Raw genomic sequence first — 22,144 nt, forward strand, 5'->3', positions numbered from 1 at the left:
ATAATATTGCCTTTTTCTTGCAGTTTACTAAGTTATCTGTACTTAGTACAGTACTTAGTTATCTGTATCTTCTAAGGAGTCTCCTTCGAAGAAGACTCCTGCCCTGCAGGACTGTGATCTCTTTCAGTCAAACATTTGCTTTCCTTCCTTTCCCCTGTTCTTGGGCAGCCAGGAGTGTCCGAGGAATATCACACATGTCCCACCCGGGTGGGGAAGAAGAGCTGTTAGCCTGTACTTTGCCCTCAACCTACCTTATGCTCCCTCATCACTTCTACCTCCAGCCTGATGCCATTTCCCCACGTGCCCAAGCTGCTCTCAGCATTCCGAATGCCTGTGGGGTTTGCCATAATCCCTCTGCCTGAATGTCCTTTGCAGGGAGATTTCTACATGCCCTTCATGACTCAGGGTAGGCGTAAGCTCCCCTGTGTGGCAGCTTCCTCCTCCAGTGTGTCTTGTAATGTCCTCCATGAGAGTACCTGCCACAGAGAATGAATGGTTTATGGATTTATTTGTAAGTTTGTTTCCCCACTTGGCTGTGTCTCCATATTTTCAGTAATTTTTAAAAAATTTATTTATTTTGAGAGAGACAGAGCATGAGTGGGGGAGGGACAGAGAGAGAGAGAGAGAGAGAGAGAGAATCCCAAGCAGGCTCTGCACTGTCTGTGCAGAGCCCAACTCGGGGCTGGATCCCATGAACTGTGAGACAATGACTTGAGCTGACCTCAGGAGTTGGGTGCTTAACCGACTGAACCACCCAGGCGCCCCTGTTTCTGCATCTTGTAGGACTTACAGCCCTTCCTCTTCGCTCCCCTGAACACATCTCTGTGACAACACGTGTTCTATTGGTCCATGACCATAGGGTTCAGTCTCCTCATTTGACTGAGCTCCTTGAATGGAGATTTGTCTGGCAGGTCTTTAGGCCCCTGTGTCTCATATGGTGCCTAGCCTGGTGGACTCCTCCTTGTTTGCATAGTTTGTGCCTTCTAGGCTTATATGATTTCTGGAAGTCCAGCCCTCTCTTCACCCCCTTTGAGAGGAAGGGAGAAGGGAGAGTAAGTGCTAGCCACAAAGCCACTAGGGGGCAGGGAACCCCCATCCTTCCCCAGACCTGAGCGCACCCAGCCTTCCCCACAGAAATCAATTCCCCACAAGCCAATGTACTGAAAGATGGGTTGTTTTTTTTTTTCCTGAAAAATGGTCAACTCAGCAAACAATCAACTTGCTAAATCAATGAGGAGTTATTTGAAGCTGCGGTTTTACTCAGAATGCTCTCCAAATGCTTAATATTTCAGAACAAGGGAGCTTTTTCTCCATTTACTGTTTTCTCTATTTTGGGGAAATGATACTCCACCGGGCTGTGACTCTCTGCCCCTGAACTGACCTCCACTTCTGGGAACAACACAGTTGGGATCATCACAGGGTGGGATTGAAGGCTTCTGTCTAATTACTTCAATGAATTAATTTTCATGGAATTGACCTAGTGCCCCCAAAGAGGGTGGGGATTGTTTCTAGATGGGGTCTTCCTTGCCAGGGGAGTAAATGGGGTGGGGAATGGGAGAGACTCTTCTCACCAAGAGGTAGTCTGTGTAGACCTGAGCCCTTGGTGGGGAGTGCCAGGATCCCTAGGTTTTCTCTGGCTTCCTAACAAGATGGGCATGACCAGCCCAGAGGGGAGCTGGACCCTTTGGGACAGAGCAGCCCCCAAAACCTGGTCAAGGCCCCCACTGCTCCTCCTTTTTGCAGGATCTCTGGAAGTCTAGCACCACCTGACACATTTCAAAGACCAAGCCTGGTGGGACAGCGTGAGCTCAAGGCCATTCATCACCTTCTGCATTCCCATGAAAAGTGCAGTCACGCAGAGGGACCTCCAGGACACTCCCCTAAAAGAAAAAAATGCTAGTCACAAAGGGCAAACACTGTCTGGTTCCAGGTACATGAAGTATCTAAAGCCCTTAAAATCACAGAAACAGAAAGTAGAGAAGTCGTTATCAGGGGCTAGGGGAGGGGAGGGGCATTAAGGGCTAATGAGTACAGAGTTTTATTGTTGCAGGGTGGCAAAGTTCTCCAGCTCTTGCACAAGGAAGGTACTTAATGCTCTGCACTGTGCACTTAAAAATGGCTAAGATGGGGAGGTGCCTGCGTGGCTCAGCAGAGCCTAGGACTCTTGATTTCTGCTCAGGTCCTAATCTCACAGTTTGTGAGTTTGATCCCGGGATCCTGGAGTTCAAATCCCACTGATAGTGCAGAGTCTGCTTGGGATTCTCTCTCTCTCCCTCTCAAAAATAAATAAACTTAAAAAAAATCGGTAAGATGGTAAAATTCTGTGATGTTGGTGTGTTGTTGTTTTTTTTTAACAATCCATAATCAGGGCACCTGGGTGGCTCAGCTGGTTAAGCTCAGACTTCTGCTCAGGTCATGATCTCTCGGTTCATGGGTTCTAGACCCCTCACTTCATGGGTTCTAGACCCCTCACTTCATGGGTTCTAGCCTCTGTGCTGACAGCTGGGAGCCTGGAGCCTGCTTCTGTGTCTCCCTCTCTCTCTCTGCCCTTCCCCTGCTCACGCTCTGTCTCTCTCTCAAAACTGAAAAGGCATTAAAAAAATAAAATAAATAAAAACCATAATAAAATAATAGTCTTTCTCAGAGTCCGGCTCCTGTAGTAGGAAGCTTCCGGATACTAGCATCACGCACAAAAAGGGTTTCGTTTATAAGCTGTTGGAAAGCATAGAAGTTCCAGCATTTCAATGTTAGCCGGGCTCTAAGAAGGAACGCTTTAGCCTGGCAAGTAGCGCGTTTCCCAGGTCGGGTTGGAGGGTCCCCCAGGAGGGGTGTAAGGAGTTGCTAGAGGGTGGGGGTGGGAGAAGGAAACCGGCGTCTTCTCGGTTTCCTCAGTCTCGGGAAGGGGTCTCAGGTGCCCAGGGTGGCGGACACCAGCCGGAGAAGCACCACCTACTGGGCGCCGTCCCCGCACCGGCCAGGTTCAGCTTCTTCAGGCTCCACGACTTCGGTCCCAGGGACGGGAGCACCCCGCACTATGACCCTCTCCGGGGGAACCCTCGGGGGCGCCACAGCCCCAGGCCCAGCTTCCGCTCTCGAGTCCTGCCCTTCGTGTCCCCAGGAGGGGGCGGCCGGGGGGGGGGGGGGGAGGCGTGCCTGTCCCTCGTCTGCACCCCGCGACCTGGCACCAGCCCCAACTCTCCCCTCCACCCTCACCGCCTCTGAGGGCCCGCCCCTGCTTTCTCTCCGCGCGGCCCTCCTCCTGCCCTGGGCCGGCTGCTGCGGGGCTCTCGGCCACTTTCCGGAGCCATGGAGCCCACGACGCGCCCGGAGCCGGAGCCGAGGTGCCTGCGCATCCGCGCGGGAGGGGGGGCGGGGGGCCCGAGGCCGGGCGGGCTGCGGGGAGGGGGGGAGCGGGGGAGGGGGAGGGGGGAGGGAGGCGGGCTCCTCGCCTTCCCCGAGGACGGCTCGGCGGCTAGGGGCCGATGGCAGGGCTGGGGGAGGAGGCTGGTAGCCACGGATCTGCCCCGTCCACGCTCGCTTTTGTTCCCCACCCCGTGCGCTGTCGGGTCCCCTTAACTGAGCCCTCGGGGTGGCCGGTGGTTGCCCCAAACAAGACTTATGATTTTGCCTACATTTGAGCCCCCTGGGCTGTCACCTTGAATGCTTTTCTGTCCTCCTGATGACTGCCTGACCTGCGGGGCTGGGAGTGCGTCCTCCCCAGGCTAGGCTCTGGAAGCTTCTCTGGCCATCTCTTTCTGTGGGCTTGAACTTCCCGGGTGCAGGGCAGATTCCCCAGACCATTGGGAGCTTTGCTTGGACGGCTGAACCCACATCGCCCTCGAGCTATACCCCGAGAACAAGTACAGGTTGCTGGAGAGTGTCACTATAGTTCTGGAGTGAAAGCTCTCGTTTTCTCTCTCTCCTTGCCCTGCTGGGGTCTCCAGAGGGGCTGGGAGATGGTCAGAGGGGAGTGTGGGTAAAGGAGAGAGTGAGGGAGGGGGAGTTTTGGTTACCTTTTGTCCAATTTTTTTTTTTTTTTAATATATATTTTTTTTTTTTGAGAGAGAGAACGAACAAGCAGGGGAGGGGCAGAGAGAGAGAGAGAGAGAGAGAGAGAGAGAGAGATGGAGACAGAATCCGAAGCAGGCTTAGCGCTGTCAGTGAAAGCCCCACATGGGGGTCCAACCCATGAACCTTGAGATCATGACCTGAGCCAAAGTCAGCGGCTCAACCACTGAGCCACCTAGGCACCCCCTCTGCTCCAGAGAAAAGTTCGCAAGGCGAGGGCATAGGTTGGGTGGGTCCCTGATTCAATATAACACACAGTTTAGCAAAGGCTCATTAATTTACACACACTATGATGGGTAATCATGTGAGCAGTGGAGCTTACTTGGGAAATCAATTCCTTTCTTCTTCAGACCTGCTGGAGGTTTCTGCTTCCTTCAGCTGTTTGCCCACTAGTGTCTTTTTTTTTTCTTTTTTTAAAAAATTAATGTACCAAAAAATATCACTTCATTGGCTTGGGATACAGTGTGAAGTTACTTCTCTTTTTTTTAATTGAAAGTGGCATCACTTCAGTCACTCTCTTCATTTCTAAAAACTGTTTTTCTTCCTTTCCTCACCCCTTTACCCCATGATCATTCATTTAACACCACTTATTAAGCCTATACTATACACCAGGCACAGTATCAGCGACTAGGGACACAGGACAAGACAGGCATGGTCTCTGCTCTTACAGAGTTTCATACCAAGGGTGGTAGAGAGAATTTCAAAGTTAGATGAAGTAAATACTATCAGCTGGTGCTTATCGAATGCCTTCTCTGGGTCATAGATGCGATGGTGAACAAGATAAAGCAGGTCCTCCTTCTCATGGGACTTACCTCTTAGCCGTGGGGAGACAAAAGAAAGCAATAAGCAAGTAAATGCACAACGTGAAAGGTGGTTGCAGTGGTTGCTGGGGGCGTACAGAACAGGCATGTGGGGGACGCAGAATGCTGTTGGGATGCAGTAGGGCGGATTGCTGTTAAATGTAGGATGATTGAAGAAGGCCATCTGTCCCACAGGGCCAATGCGGTAAAGATCTAAAGGAGGTAAATGCGCCTTGCACGAGTCCGGGGGAAGAGTGTTCTAGCTCAGGTGAACGACCAGCACTGAGGCCCAAGGTTGCACATTTGGGGAACAGCAGGGAGGTCCACGTGACTACAGGAGACAAAACAAGGTGGAGAGGGGTGGTAGATGAGATCAGAGAGACAGCTAGAGTCCAGATGGGTAGGGTCTTGTTGACCACTGTAAAGGCTTTGCTTGTTATTTCAAGTCAGGGGGAAGCCATGGGGGGACTTTGGACTGATGAATGACATTATCTGTCTCCTGTTTGCGCAGGAGCACACTGACTGTCTACAGACCATAGCCTCTAGAGGGGTAGAAGCAGGGGGAATCAGTGATTCTGTTATTGCAGAAGTCCAGAGAAGAGTTGATGATCAGTTCAGTCTGGAAAAACCATGAAAGGCTTGACCCCAGCTGACACTTCAGCTAAGTGGGGCTCGAACTGTGAGATCATGACCTGAGCCAAAGTCGGACACTCAACCAAATGAGCCATCCAGGTGCCGCTCATTTTTAAATTTTGTAATTACTTCTCTTAATTTATGGATCAAAAAGAAATGATTGAAATTAGAACATATTTAAAACCGACTAAAAAAAGGAGTGGGGAGAACAACTCTATGTGGATGTCCATTCTTCTAAAACTAAGCTGCAGGGATGCCTGGGTAGCTCCGTCGGTTGGGCCTCCGACTCTTGACCTCAGCTCAGGTCATGATCTCGCAGTCTGTGAGATCGAGTCCCATGTTGGGATTCTCTCTCTCCTCTGTCTCTGGCCCCTTGTGATTTGTGCATGTGCTCTCTCTCTGTCTCTCTCTCAAAATAAATAAATACTTAATAAAAAAATAAAACTAAGCTACAAATTCAATGCAACGACACTGTAGATTTCAACAGGGTTTCCTGAAGACAATGACAACTGATTTTCAAAGTTCTACAGGGGATTAAAAAGCCAAGAATACCGTAACAGTTTTGAACAATAGCAAGGTGTTGGAACCTGCTCCATTACATAATGAAGCCTCATTTTAGAGTTATATTTTTAGTAGAATAACATTAAGTCATCTTGGTTTTAGTAATTAAGGCTTTCTGGTTCAAGAATAGATTGAGTGTCCAGTGGACAAAACAGACAACCTAGGGAAAGACTCATGGAAACATGGGCCCCTGGTATCTGACAGAATCATTTGGAAAAGGATAGACTGTTCAAGAAACAGTTCTGGGAGGGGCGCCTGGGTGACTCAGTTGGCTGAGCGTCCGACTTCAGTTCAGGGCATGATCTCGCAGTTCGTGGGTTTGAGCCCTGCATCGGGCTCTGTGCTGACAGCTCAGAGCCTGGAGCCTGCTTCAAGTTCTGTGTCTCCCTCTCTCTTTCTCTCTCTGCCCCTCACCCACTTATGTTCTCTGTCTCTCTAGCTCAAAAATGAATAAACATGAAAAAAAAAAAAAGAAATAGTGCTGGGAAACTTGGCTCTTCCAGTGGTTTCTGATTCAGTTAGGAATGCTAATCTTTAACCAATGGTGGCTTAACACCAGTGCTTCTCAAACGTGAATGCTCATGAGAATCACCTGGAACTTGTCAAATGAAGAATTCTCATTCAGCAAGTCTGGCGTGGGGCTGAGATGTATTTCTAACATGATCTCAGTTATTGGCAATATCGCTTGTTTGTGAACCACACTCTGAGTAGCAGCAGCTTAAATCATTAGAATATCAGCTGTTTACTTAGCAAAAGGGCAATCTCAAGGATGTTTTGGTAGCCCAGTGATATCATCGGGGATCCTTTTATCTTTCTGCTCTGGGGTCTTTCAGCAACATTTGTTCTCTTATTTGTTACCTCATTGCCTCATGATATCTGCTGCCATTCCAGATGTCACATTTAAATGTCAAATAAGAAGAAGGGGGAGGAGGGGCGTCTGGGTGGCTCAGTTGGTTAAGCATCAGTCCGACTTCAGCTCAGGTCATGATCTCACTGTTCCCGAGTTCAAGCTCTGCTGACAGCTCAGAGCCTGGACCCTATTTGAGATTCAGTGTCTCTCTTTGTCTCTGCCCCTCCCCCATTCATGCTCTGTCTTTCTCACAAATAAATAAGCTTTAAAAAACTTAAAAAAAAAAAAAAGAAAAAATAAAAAGAAGAAGGGGGAGGAGATGAGAACAGGAGCTCTCTACTTGAGTCTGCCTCTCTCATCAAGAAAACAATAACATTCCTAAAAGGCCCAGGCAAATATTCCCTCAACTGTCATCAGGTTGAACTGGGTCACATGGCCACCCCTGGTTGAAAGGAAGCTGGGAGAGAGAACGTATTAATTTCCTGTTGCTGCTGTAACAAATTGCCACAAAGTTAGTTGCTAAAAACCCACCAAGCTATTATTTTACAGTCTGGAGGTCAGAAGTCCTAAAATCAGTGTTGGGCAGGATTCTTCTGGAGGAGGCTGTGTAGCAGAAGCCATTTCCTTGCCTTTCCCAGCTTCTAGAAGCTGCCTGCATTGCCTTTGGCTGGTGGCTCCTTATTCCATTTTTAAAACCAATCGTGTAGCATTTTCAAATCTTTCTCACTCTCTGACCTCTGCTTTTGTCCTCACATCTCCTTTTTCTCACTCTGACTTTCCCATCTTCCTCTTGGAAGGACCTCTTTTAGTGTGATTATAATGGATCCACCTGGATGATCCTCTAGGATCCTCTTATCTCTCCGTCTCAAGAGCCTTAATCACATTGGCAACGTCCATTTTGCCATGTAAACTAACACAATCACAGATTCCAGGGATTAGCACATGGACATCTGGTAGGGGGGCATTATTCTGACTATCACAGTTTCCCCCAGCATGTATAATGGGTGATGAATACAGAGAAGGGGGTTGTTGGTTTAGTCAGTCAACAGTGTTGAATGTCTTTTTTTTAAGCGTTTATTTATTTTGAGAGAGAGAGAGAGAGAGAAGAGAATCCCAAGCAGGCTCTGTGCTGTCCTCGCAGAACCCCATGTGGGGCTCGATCCCACAAACCGTGAGATCATGACCTGAGCTGAGATCAAGCGTTGGACACAACCGATCGAGCTACTCAGGTGCCCCTACAGTGCTGGGCATCTTACCAGTGTGGATTTATTTCAGAGACAAGAGCACAGAGAAGATTGTGGGAAACAGGATTTCTTATCCCAATCTAGTCTGAGTTGACTTCAGTAGGCCACATCCTTTGGGAAAAACCAAAAAGAAGGCATTTTTCTTGCTGCTCCTCTATCTACTCTTGCATGGGTTGAACACTGATGTGTTGCTTTTTGTCCCAGCAGAACCAACCAGAGCCTGTGTCAGGAGAGGAAACTGGAGCCAGAGTGCTCCATGCCGGAACTGAGGCTTCTCCTCTTAGGCAAAAGTGGTGCAGGAAAAAGTGCCACAGGGAACACTATTCTGGGCAAAGCTGCATTCGTGTCCAAATTCAGTGACCAGATGGTGACTAAAACATGCCAGAGAGAGAGTGGGTTCACAAAAGAGAGAAGGGTTGTGGTCATTGACACCCCTGACCTTTTCTCCTCAAAGTCTTGTGCCGAAGACAAGCAACGTAACATTGAACACTGCTTCGAGCTCTCTGCTCCCGGCCTCCACGTCCTGCTTCTGGTAATCCCCATCAGCTTTTATAAGGTCGAGGACATAGAGACAGTCAAGGGGATCCAGGAGGTGTTTGGAGCTAACTCCAGGAGGCACATCATTATTGTCTTCACTCGGAAGGATGATTTGGAGAATGACTCACTGAAAGATTGCATTGAAGATGAGAACTCCCTTAGGGAGTTGGTTGAAAACTGTGGAGGCCGATACTGCGCTTTTAACAACAAGGCAAGTGAGGATGAGCGGGATGTCCAGGTGAGAGAGCTCCTCTGCATGGTCCAGCGTTTGGTGGATGAAAACGAAGGACCATATATTGTGAATCTCAGAAATGAAGTCAGTGGATTCCTGGTAAGAAATGCTGAAGGTCCTCAAGGATCTTTGTGGTGAGAGCTAGTGGGTTGAAGAGAAGCACGGATAAGTGACCTGTCACATTGTGTGGTGGAACCTAGGCTTTGTTTAGGAGGTGTTTATCTATGATCTGGAAAGATGAGGCACCAGATGGTAGGTTGCTTTGAGGATTACCCTTTGGACTTTGAAATTTATTGGCAAATTAATGGATACAGTTAAGTCCTTACTTAAGTTTTTCCCTCACAGTATTGGACACACAAATAGACCCTTTCTTCCCTTGGCTTCAATACAGCTATACTCTTTTTGTTTTTTTTCCTCCTACTCTTTCTGGCTCCTCTGGAGATTGTTGAGTTCTCTTCACATGGCCTCTGAAAGTTGAGATCTTCAGGGTGTGGTTCTAGGCTTTCCTCAATTCTCTGCCCTCCAGCTTTGAGCTCCGTTGATCGCTAATGGTTTCCAGATTTGTCACTCCTGTCCAGGCCTCTCCTCTGAATCCTGCTCCCTTATCCAGTTGCCGTCTGATGTCTCCACTTGGCTCTCCTACGGGATCTCAGGCTTCACAAGGTTACACTTTTGGTTTTCCCTCTGAGATGCATGAGACTTCAGTTTTCTCTCAACTGGGTGAATGGTGGTGATGCTCCGGATGCTCCTTGAACCTAAACCCAGAGGTCGGCTTTGCTACTACTAGCTGGCAGCTGATAATTGAGAAGTCCTTAGGTCTTGTGTGATCAGTGTGCCTGGAATCCATGCATTTCTCTCCATCTCCACTGCCCCCCCTCTGCTCCAAGCCAGCCTCTGTTCTTGCCTGTACTGTTTTACAAACAACCTTCCCCTCATTCGTTCTTGTGCCTTACCCGTCAATCTATTTTCTACACGACAGCCAGAGTGATATTTTATTTAATTTCTAGGCTTGAGTGGAAAATATATTTGTAATGAAGGAAGATACAAAAATCCAGGGTTTTGTTTTCGAGGACCTCACGCTTCTGTTTCAGTGACTCATGCATAAGACACGAAGCAGTTCCTGATTCAGTGTAAGTAAGTGAATGTTGGTACAGAGGAGTCTTTAAATGCAAGTGTCCATGGATGTAAAGCAAAGCAAAAATCCAACATGGGGCAGTTTTGGTCAGAGTGAATCTTCTGAGAACTGGTGAGTGTTAAACCCAAACAGGATGGAAATGAGAAGGAAGGCAATATTTACTGAGCACCTGCTAAGTCCCAGACCCCCAGACTGATCAAATCTTCACACCTACTCAATGTACAACGAGGACCCTGAGGCTCAGGAGAACTTGTCACTCTCTTATCTCCTAGTCCTGACCTCCCTCTCTCTCTCCTTTATAGCCTCTGTCTCTCCCCTGAAGGCTGTATGGAACAGGGATGTCAGCAGAGAGGATAAGGGGCACAGAATGAACTGTCCACAGTGTACCCAGAACACACCCCCCTGTTGTGTAAAATTCTGCAGTGACTGTACGTTGATCTTCAGATCAAGTTTGGAATCCCTGACCTGAGCTGGCCCCTCACCCTCTAACTTGCTCTTTATGTGTTGGTCCCACTGGCCTTCCCTGTGGGGTCCTTGACTTATACTCATGTGTGCTCTAGAGCTTTGAACTTGGAATTTTCTCCACCTGGACACTTCCCCTCTCCCATCCCACCCCGTTCCAGGTCTGCCTCTGCTAGAGCTCCTTTGCTCAGAGAGTCTTCCCTGTGGGCCCCTGGGATGAGCTCCTACAGCCCCCCTTCCCTCAGGGCGCTTCTCCTCCTCATGGCCATCAGCCAGTCAAGTGGTTGCTGTGTATGTGCTTTCAATGGCTGCCTCCCCACAGACTCCCTGAGGGATGGAACTCCTATCCTTTTTGTTGACCACAGTATCTTATTTTTCTGTCTTGTGTAAAAAGGGATAATACTATGTATCTCAGGGTTTAATGAAATGCTGACAAAGTTATTTGCAAATACTTGAAATGCAAACATTCAGTAATTATTAGCTGCCATTATTACTATTGTTTAATTTTTAAATGTTTATTCTTGAGAGAGAGAGAGCACAAACAAGGAAGGGGCAGAGAGAGATGGAGACAGAATCTGAAGCTGTCAGTACAGAGCCCGACATGGGCCTCAAACCCATGAACCATGAGATTATGACCTGAGCCTAAGTCAGACGCCCAACTGACTGAGTCACCCAGGCGCTCCATAGTTGCCATTATTATTACTGTTATTATCATGGACGTGTATAAGTTTCACGTAAGTTATGGAGACATTAAGGACTTTAACAACCCAGAGACTGAGCAAGATTCCCACTTTTAGGACCCTGTTACCAAGAAAGGGAAACATTTGCACATATAAAGATGTATATATAAGGATATTTATCATTGCATCTTTTCAAATAGTAAATCCAGAAATAAGCTTATGATCTATCAATAAAGGAATCATTTGGCTCGGTCAGTAGAGCATATGACTCCTCATCTTGAGATTGTTAAGTTCAAGCCCCATGTTGGGTGTAGAGATTACTTAAAATAAAATCTTTAAAAAAATACAGGAATCGTTACATTAGTATGGAATTTTCCATATCCACGCTGTGGAGTAAATAGCATCTTCTAGAAAAATTGGGTTGATCGATATGTACTGATTTGTACAGATGTACAGGACATAGTATTAAGCAGATTGAAACCTAGCCAAGTTCTCCCGATGTGTTTATATATGTTTGTGTGTGTTTGTATAAACTTAGAAAAACATAGAAGGATGTATGTGAATTAGCTATTGTTCCTTTGGTAGTGGATTGGGAATTTAAAAATTAGTAATTTTTAGGGGCATCTGGGTGGGTTAGTTGGCTCACGTCATGATCTCATGGATTGTGGGTCCAAGCCCCGGTTCATGCCCTGTGCTCACAGCTCGGAGCCTGGAGCCTGCATAGGATTCTGTGTCTCCCTCTCTCTCTGCCCCTCCCCTGCTTGTGCTCTGTCTCTCTCAAGAATAAATAAACATTAAAAACATTACTAATTTTTAGATCATACACATTTGCATTGTAAAAATGTTTTCCATTTAAAGAACATGAAGACCTTGAGTTGTGCCAGGTAAGAAGAAAGAAGTGTGATAATCAGAGCTGAATGGAGAAGACCCAGGGAGGGAGATGGTGGAAGGTATCAATGGTTTGGGGTAAGGCCAAGTAAGAAAGCAGAGGGAAAATTTCCTTGGCTAGCATGGAAATTTAACAAAGATAAGGTTAAAATAAAGTATTGGGAGTTTCTAAGAATAGCAGATTCATCCACATTGTGTATCGTTGTTTTCACCTTCTCTTTTGATTTCATGACAATTTAAGTTTGGGGTGCGACTGTATGGCTTGGCCAGGCAGGGGAAGGGAATACCAACTGTGTGTTTGGCCTTCCATCCTCTGTTGTCTCCATTTGCCCACCTGGATGGAGAAGGTTCCAAATTTTCCTGGCTCTCACGTCAGAAGAAGGACCATCTCTGTACCGGGGGTGTGGTGCAGGGAGAAGGCACCGGAGATGTGTGGGGAGCGTGACTCCCAATCTCCTCCCTTCCCCTGGTCCCTCAGATGCACATCACAAACATCACTGGGCTAGTTTCTTCTTCTGGGGAATCCAGAAGCTGTCTTTAAGCCTCTGGATTTTCTCCAGGAACAGAAAAAACTCTGGAAGACTTTGGAAGGGATTGCTATTACCACTGGGGACTGGGGAGAAGGAAAGTTAGAGCTTCAGGACAAATACCTTGGTTAGATGGCATTTGTGGGACTCACCTGAGTGAGAACAAGACCCATCTTCATATTTCTGGGAAGCCTGTTGTGGTGGCAACAATGGGGTTTCAGGATCGACTGTCATTATGGATGGGTCTACAGAAGCCAACAAGGAATAGGACCACGGCCTGAATTTGACCACATCCCAATCATCAAATTACTCTGAATTATATACTTGTGTCTCCATTTCTTTGCTTTGTGAAAAGATGAGATTTTGGGTCTCTGAGCATCATTTCCCCCTTTATTTTCTAGGATCATGTGAATGAAGCCACATCTCAGAAGGGGGACAATCCACATGGTAAGATGATCCTTAAAAATGTTAAGCTCAGGGGTGCCTGGGTGGTTGATTGGGCATCCAGCTCTTTATTTCGACTCAGATCATGATCTCACAGCTTGTGAGTTTGAGCCCTGCATCTGGCTCTGTGGTGATAGTGTGGATCCTGCTTGGGATTCTTCCTCTCTCTGTGTCCCCCAACCCTGCTCGTGCTCTCTCAAAATGAATAAATAAATAAAAACTTAAAAAATTAAAAAAAAGTTAAGCTCATATCTATATTCTTTTGAATGCATTATGCATCAAAATGAAGTGGAAAAAATAGATAATTAGAAAGAAAGATGCGCTCTGGGGGCCTTGCTCAGGTTGGTGTCCACAACCTGTCCCCCAGGAAACTCCTAACACTTGGGAGTAGGTATGGCAGCAGCAAAGGTGGTGGACATGGAGTGGGTGTCCCTGGCTTTCTCTGAAATGTTGTGGAGGTGGGCTTGTCTTTTGTGGCTTTTTTTGTGACTCAGCCTTGTCTTCCTGGCCCTGGATCCAAGACTATACAATGTTGACTCTTACTGGGAAAGCAGAAATTACCTTCTTGGGGAGCACTATGTTATAGGATTCTGTAATGGAGTTCAGTATCCATGTAATGATTGCCGTTAATGATTCATCCTGCACACTGCACAAATCGATACATGTAGATCTACCCCGCTCTGTTTAGTAGATGCAGTTTTGTTCACGGTAAGGGCGTACATGCCTAATTCAACCATCCCTTCCTTCCTCCCTTCCTTCTTTCCTTCCTTTTTTTTTTAATTATTTTTTTTAAATCAGGCTTTAAAAATTTTTTTTAAGTTTACTTATTTATTTTGAGAGAGAGAGAGAGAAAGAGAGAGAGAGAGAGAGAGAGAGAGAGAGTAAGAGAGCACAGAAGGGACAGAGAGAGGGAAAGAGAATCCCAAGCAGTCTCTGCACCATCAGCACAGAGCCCGATGTGGGGCTCGAACTCATGAACTGTGAGATCATGACCTGCGCTGAAGTTGTAAGCTTAACTGACTGAGCCACCCAGGCGCCCCCAACTATCCCTTTATTGATGGACTCTCACGTTATTTCTGGGCCAGCTCTGTGCAAGCACAGAATATTCAGCAATGAATAAGGTAGGTGAGATCTCTGTCCCCCTAGAACTCCCCCAAATAATAACAATAAAATAATAATAATAATAATAATAATAATAATAATAATTTTAATTAACTAGAATGTTTATAGCATTTTATTTATTAAATAAAATAATTATTCTTTTATTATTATTTCAATTTTAATAATGATAATAATTGCAGTTGACATTATGTGCTGGAAAAATATATAGAAATAATTCAATCCTCCTAGCGTATAAATATAATTCTCAGAACAACCATATATTCTTAACAACCCTAAAGTATATTCCTCATGACAGCCTTAGGAAGAGGGTGGTATTATCATTAGTCTCATTGACAGATGAGTAAACTTAGCCAGAAAGATGTGAGCTTAGGCAGAAGTAGGGATTTAAAATTCTCCGGATGCCCTTCTGTCAAGACCTGAAGGAACTTACCTGTTATGGCCCCAAATTTTGCCTTGTGGTGGTGAGGAAATAGCACACCACGGGTAGCCACGGGGTGGCTCAAAAAGTTGGAAGTGACCTTTTATATGATGTAGCCTTGTATGAGGTGATTTGGAAGAAAGTAGGAGCTTTCCCAAGGCAACATAACAAGGACATGGTGTCACTAGCATTTCAGTGGCTTTCTTTAAATGCCGCGTTCATTCCACCTCCCAGACTTGGCGGCTCTGACACCAAGTGACAATCCATACCCTTAGCGCCCAGGATGCCTCAAACTCTGAATATTCTCTGTATTGCTGACTCTGCCCTTTGCTCAGCATGGAGGTCTGGTGTTGACCTTGGATCAAGGAGAAGTGATGGGGACAGGGCGCGTGTGCAGAGACGGTTTTGTGGTACAAATTTCTACAGTCATGTATTGAGGCATAATGAATGCAGAGTGAAATGCACAGATCTTAAGTGTAGAGCTCAGTGACTTTACGTATCTACCCATAGTGACCATCCTCTAGATAAAGATCTTGAGCATTTCCGTCACCTTACCTAAGTTCCTGCTGCCTCTCCCCAAAGGGAACTGCAACCCAGATTTCTATCCACATAGATTAATTTTGTCTGTTCTTGAACTTCATATAGTGGAATCAGATAGCATGTGGTTTCGTGTCCGGCTTCTTTCATTTAGCATGTTTAGAAGATCCATGAGTGTTGCATATCAATAGTTCATTTATTCATTCTTTTTGTTTTGTTTTGTTTTGTTTTTGTTTTTGGTTGCTGAGTAGTCTAACATTTTATGAATATACCACCAAGGGGCATTTTAAACTCAGATTCTCCCTTGTCCTGCCTCAGCCCATGGACTTCATGGACTTTAGTAGCAAATGAAAGGAAATCTAAGGACGAAGACCTGTAAAGGCCAAGTTTAACTGATTTTCATGTTTCTGGGAGGTCTTGAGCTTTTTACACATCTCCTAATTTATTCGTGGCCGCCTTTGTGGTTTTTACTTGAATGGGTGAGTGACTTCTGACCCGGGACTATAGTCCTGCTGTTCAGAGCATTACTGCCATTCTCTGTAAAAACTGGCAAGGAGGAGAAATCATAAAACCTGTCCACATCTCCATATTCGGCCTCAAGAAGAGACTCTGAATCTTCCCTTTTGTCCCACAGGGCCAGGGGAGAAGCAGCTGCAGGCCACAGGATGTGAACCGAGCCCTGAGTTGTTGGAACTGAGGATCCTGCTTGTGGGGAAGCGTGGAGCCGGAAAAAGTGCCGCCGGGAACAGCCTTCTGGGGAAGGGAGTCTTTGAGACCAAATTCAGTGAAAAGTCGGTAACCCAGATGTTTGCGTCTGTGAGCAGAAACTGGAGAGGGAGGAAAATTTGGGTCATCGATACTCCGGACATTGCATCTTCAAAGGACATTAAAGCTGAGCTTCAGAGACATGCCCCTCAAGGCCTCCATGCCTTCCTGCTGGTGACCCCGCTGGGCTCTTTCACCAAGACAGATGAGGCTGTGCTGGACACCATCCGAAGCATTTTTGGAGAGAAATTCATTGAGTACATGATCGTCCTCCTCACCAGGAAGGAAGATCTAGGGGACCAGGATCTAGAGATGTTCTTGAAAAGCAATAATGAAGCTCTCTACCAGCTCATTAAGAAATGCAAAGACCGGTACAGCGCCTTCAACTACAGACTGATGGGGGCAGAGGAGCAGTGCCAGGTGGACGAGCTCCTACAAAAGATCGTGGACCTGGTGCTGCAGAACAGGGCCAAGCCATGCGTCATCAGCCAGGAAGGTACATATTGTGTAAAACACATTTTATATATGCTTTTGACAGCTAGATGTGACATGTGCAAGAGCTTTCTATTTTCTGAAGGGCAGAGAGAAGCTAAAAAGGACAGGTCCAGGCTCTTGACGAGCTTTTCTCTTTCTCCTTCCTTTCTCAAATGTTCCTAAGGTAATGAGCCTTCCCCCTGCACACTGTCCACACCTCGAACTCTTTAATTTTTCCTTCCTGATCCTTATCCCATCTCTCCAAGGGGATGGTGAAGGACTTAAAGGAAGGAGTTGAGCTTTTTCTAATCTCCCGTTTCCCCCACAGTGTATCTGTGGTTTGGGGCTCAGGACTCAGCGGTGGTGATGAGATAGTTCTGAACCATTGGTTTGCTCTTCTCTTTCTCTTAAGCCCACTCCATCTCTCTCTCTTTCCCTCTCTTAACTTCTTGTTTTTTTTTAAAAAGTTTATTTATTTATTTTGAGAGAGAGAGAGAGAGAGAGAGAGAGCAAGCAGGGGAGGGGCAGAGAGAGAGAGAGAGAGAGAGGGAGTTGAGAATCCCGAGCAGGCTCCACACTGTCAGTGCAGAGTCTGGTGCAGGACTTGAACCCACAAATCCTGAGATCATGACTTAAGCTGAAATCAAGAGTTGGATGCTTAACCAAGTGAGCCACCTAGGCACCCCTCTTTTTTTTAAGCTTAATAATTTATTTTTGAGGGAGGGAGAGAGAAGGAGAGAGAAGATCTAAAGTGGGCTCCATGCTGACAGCAGAGTCTGATGTGGGGCTTGAACCCACAAACCACAAAAGCATTACCTGAGCTGAAGTCAGATGCTCAAAAGATTGAACCACCCAGGTGCCCCAGCTAGATGGGTTTCTCAGTCCAGCCACACTACCTGCTTCTTTAGCAGAAGTCCCCATGCACTCTGTGCTACATGCTCTATTGCCCTGAACTGAGATTCTTCCAGGCCAGTATGAGTCATCCCATTCTGTCCCATGGCAAATGTCCTCACCTGGGAAGAACACAGACTCAAAAGAGCCCTTTCATATTTGCCATGGAGCCCCAGGTGCTGGGGAGCCTCCTGAAGAAGCATAGATACGTGGGAATGTCAGGAGAGGCTGTGTGGAGAAAGCCCAGTTTGAAATGGGCTTTAGAAAATGGGCAGAGTTTGGATGGCTGGCAGAAAGCTGGAAGACATCGCAGAGGGCACACTAGCAATCTGGAACAATGATGGAAATGGAGGGTTTGTGCCTCTACATGAAGTGGGAGATCATGGAGGTTCTTGGGAGCCACCTTCCGAGGGTATGGGAGCAGGGACTGAAGCCTGTGACAAATGTGGGAATGTGGAAGGATCAATCTCTTTTTCATCCTTTATGCATAACTATGAGGTTGTGGGTTCAGGACGAGCAGTTCAATAATTTCCCCTGGGGGAACAGCACAGGGTAGGCTTCCCTCATTCTTTGTTTCTGGGTGGATATTGGTAACTTGGCCAACGATGCATAATTGAGGAGAACTGTGGAAAAAGGCAGCATGGAAGAGAAGACCACAGGACAAGTTCAGAGTCACAAGGAGTCCCCACTAGCACACTCTGCAAGGGCTCTGTACATCTGTCATTCCATCTAGAGGGACATCTGTTCTCCATCATCGCCCCACAGAACAGGGGAGGGCGTGTTCACTGTTATAACCTCTAGGTACTTTTTGACTCCTTGATGAAAGAAAGACACAGTTCAGTTTAATGTGGTTTTAATGAGACGTGAATTGTAGCATGATCCGAATGAAGGAACTAGTAATCTGTTGATAATATATGTAGTTGCTTTTTCATGAAAAGTCAGTTCTATGGCATAAATTTTCAAATACATTGAGGAGATTTTGCTGCAGTTACAGCACTAGGTTGGCAACAGGAAGCCATAGTTGCAGCAGGAACAGAAGCCCAAGAGATGAGATGTATAGCCCGGATGTATCTGAGTAGGTGATGGTCATACAGCCAGTAGCACCCACAGGAGTCAGAGAAGTCAGAGAAGTCAGAGAAGGCACCAGAAAGAGGGAGCAAGTTCAGAGATAAGGACAGTGGCCATGTCATGGGTGAGCACCGGGCAGAGACGGTGGTCCAAGTCGTGCTTGTGGGTTCACAGGGTGCTTGGCTGGAAGAAGCCGCCCCCCACCCCCATACTTGGGGATGGAGCTGCCGGGTGAGGGGGTGGCCACAGTGCTCTCTGAGCATCCTCTGCTGTGATGTCTGGCATCACTTTGAAAGTCGCACACAGATCTGCCCATGGTCATGAATCTTTCCTGCTTTCCTTTTGACAGACACGCTGAGCATTGTCCTCGTGGGGGGCAGCGGCACCGGGAAGAGCGCCACGGGGAACACCATCCTTGGGAGGCGTGACTTCCTCGACCAGCTCCGAGCACAGCTGGTCACCAGGAAGAGCCAGAGCAGCAGGAGGATGTGGGAAGGGCGGAGGGTTGTGGTTGTGGACAGTCCCTTGCTCTGCCTGACGGCCAGCACTGAGAGGTGTCCATCTGGGCTGGAGGAGGAGGTCAAACACTGTTTGTCCTGCTGTGAGGGAGGGAACATAGTTCTGGTCCTGGTGTTCCAGCTGGGACGCTTCACTGAGGAGGACAAAAAGGCAGTGAAGAATCTAGAGACCATCTTTGGGGAGGACGTTTTGAAGTACACGATTGTGCGTTCACTCGGAAGGAAGACCTAGAAGGGGGGACCTCAAATTTTACCTCCAGGAGACAGATAACAAAGCTCTTAAGAACATAACTAAGAGGTGTGAGGAGCGAGTGTGTGCTTTTAATAACAAAGAAACTGGCCAAGCCAGGGAAAATCAGGCAAGTCTTCTTTTGACAATGGCCGTCAATCTGATAAAGAGCCACAGAGGGCATGGTTACCCCCATGAATGGGAGAATGTCAACAAAATCATTAGAAATAACCAGGAAAAGGACAAGCCCAAAAGCTTACTGAAAAATTTAAAAGATATGGTATCATCAATAACTGATGCACGTGGGGTGTCTTTAAGTTAGAGACACCCTCAGTTGGGGATGGGTGTGAGGTAGGGCTGGTGGGAGGGGAGGAGGGTCCATGTCTTAGAGGGCTTGAAAGGCACATGCTGGCCACCTTGCAATGCTTCAGCTCTTATTAGGTGAATAAATTGTCAGGCTGGGGCAGGGGATTAGAAAGGAGAAAGGAGAAATTAGGTGGGGAAATCTTGAAAGAGGCTCCTGAGATTGAGTGGCTATTGAGGGTCAGAATTAAATCACAAGAATCACCTCAACTGTGGACATAGAGTGGAGTCAGGACAGACACAGTGACCAAGGCCAGCCTGGGGTCAGAATACAGACAAATACCCATGAACCAGGGGATCCAGACACACGAGGGTAGAGTAATGAGCAGTGTCCAGCCAACTCCTGGTGTGGCAGAGTGGACAAGCTGGATCCCGTGGGCCTCTGGGTGCCCAGGGCTGCTTGTCAGGCATGCTGGTCTCCTGAGCTGCCTTGTCGCCATTGGGCAGAACTCGGGGCCAGCACATTCTTTTCTTCCTGGGGCGGATATTCTTTAGTGCTGTTTTCATTCCAAGCCTGAATGGAAAGTGGGCCCCAGTCTACTCTTCTTTATTGTTCCTTAGGAAATGATCATGAGTCTGTGAGGCTTCCAAAGATTTTATTGCTAACCACCACAGTGAAAGAGAGTAGAACAAAAATCCAAAATGTGGTAAAATTGCCAACATGAGACAACATTGCAAAGTTCCAAAATTCTATGTAGAATTCTAGGTTGCCTCCAGACAAGTTGAAAATTCCTTTGCACTTTTCTCTCTCTCTCTTTTTTGGATCCCCATGGGTTAGGAATTAGGGTAAAGCTCAGAGGATTCAAATAATAGTCTCGAACACACTAGGGGCTTGTTGTGTCTCACGTCAGGAAGTCTGAGGGTAGGCAGTCTGAGGCTGGTGTGGAATGTGGCCTCCACACTTAAAGTTGCTTCTCCATTCCAGGATGGTGGTGTTCCCTGACATTTGAGCAGGTTATGTTGAGGGGTGCCTGTGTGGGCAGTATTTGAGATGAGAATCATGGGGTTTTCTTCCAGGTAGGTGTAGTCAGATGCTGTCAGTATTAACTGTTTTATATATGCTTTGAGGACAGGATCTACATCATCCATATGCTTTTATTTTTGGAAAGTTATCAGTTGCCTTCAAGATTAACCCACTTATCAGAGCATGGACCGTCACCATCAATCTGTTGTACTGCAAACCCTGAAAATGACACATTCTGGAAAATGTATGTATAAGTATATTCAATTGAGTGAAATAATAAAGATGAATTATATTATAAATTCACGTCCTCCTGATTTCTATTTTCTGACTCTGGGGCAGACCATGCCTCCATGAAGAGGCTATGCAGATGTTTAGACACCTTGACTCTGGTGAGGTTTTTGCATCTTGCGTGCATGAGGACCTTAGAGTGGGTGACAGCCATTTCAAGAGGCCTCTGCCAGCTCAGGAATCTTCCACTCTGGGCATTTCACTAGAACAAGGACAAATAAATTAGAACCAAGAGCATGGAAGGAATAAAGCCTAGAAGGCATTATGTGCCTCTTCCCAGAGCGTCTCTTCTGTTTGAAGGCAGGCACAAACCCCAGTGTGCCACCCTAGGTTGAGCAGGTGACATTGGAGCTGCATGAGGTGGGGGATGGGTGGGCTAAGCAATGTGGCATCTTCTCCCAGGCAAGACCTAACATCCGTCTCCACTTTCCTTTAGGACCACGCTTGAGACATGCGACAGTACTGCCATGTGGGTTCCTCCAAGAGGCACGTGCTGAGAATTAGGAGTGCCAGAGGCTTACGGGGCACGGGGGTGATGCCAAGGCTGTTAATGACTAAAGAGGCAGCAGAGGGCTGCCTCGGTGATTCAGACGGTTAAGCGTTTGACTCTTGTTTTTTGGCTCAGGTCATGACCTCGTGGTTTCCTGAGTTCAAGCCCTGCTTCTGGGATTCTCTCTCTCTCTCTCTCTCTCTCCCTCTCTCTGCCCCTCCCCTGCTCGCTCTGTCTCTGTCTCTCTCAAAATAAAGAAATAAACGTAAAACCCTTTCAAAAAAATAAAGAGGAAGCAGAATTGGTCTGAGAGAGCTTCCACACTGTGATGCAGGTCTGACACATGCAGGAGGAAATGGGGGAGGCGCTGCTTGGGTAGGGAGAGCTGCACATCTGAATAGTGGGTTCTAGGGCAAAGACTGACCCATAGTGATGATATCCTGCATTGGGCACTGGCAGCCTTTGGCTAGGGACTGGCTGGGAAGGGCATGGCTTTGGCTCAAAGCTGAAGTGGGTCCTGAAAGTGTCATAGTTGGAGGCTGCCAGCTAACTGCTGTCTTTGGAGCAGAATGGAAGTTTCCTCCCCTCTCCTCCCCTTCCTTCCTCTCCTCTTCTGTTCTTTTTTTCTTTTAATTTTTTTTAATGTTTATTATTTTTGTGTGTGAGAGAAAGACAGAGACAGAGAAAGACAGAGAGCAAGCACGGGAGGGGCAGAGAGAGAGAGAGAGAGAGAGAGAGAATCTGAAGCAGGCTCCAGGCTCTGAGCTGTCAGCATAGAGCCCGATGCGGGGCTCGAATTCATGAACCAGGAGATCATGACCTGACCTGAAGTCGGATGCTTAACCGACTGAGCCACCCAGGTGCCCCTATCCATTCATCTATTGATGGACACTTAGACTGTGTCCATATCTTGGCTATTATGAATAATGCTGTAATGAACATCATTTTCTTTGGAT

At 46.9% G+C, this 22,144-nt stretch overlaps 1 protein-coding gene across 1 annotated transcript; it reads left to right on the forward strand.

Annotated features, from left to right (window-relative positions):
- The first annotated feature begins 3,221 nt into the window (after positions 1-3,221).
- GIMAP8 (GTPase, IMAP family member 8) lies at positions 3,222-20,709 on the forward strand. The gene is given in 7 exon segments (XM_030308747.1): positions 3,222-3,341; positions 8,364-9,024; positions 13,019-13,064; positions 15,773-16,399; positions 18,686-19,060; positions 19,063-19,083; positions 19,086-20,709. Coding segments are annotated over 7 exon segments (2,085 nt in total). The 5' UTR covers positions 3,222-3,306; the 3' UTR covers positions 19,406-20,709.
- Positions 20,710-22,144: the final 1,435 nt, after the last annotated feature.

Source organism: Lynx canadensis, chromosome A2, assembly GCF_007474595.2.
Source record: "Lynx canadensis isolate LIC74 chromosome A2, mLynCan4.pri.v2, whole genome shotgun sequence".
Taxonomy (NCBI): Eukaryota; Metazoa; Chordata; class Mammalia; order Carnivora; family Felidae; genus Lynx; species Lynx canadensis.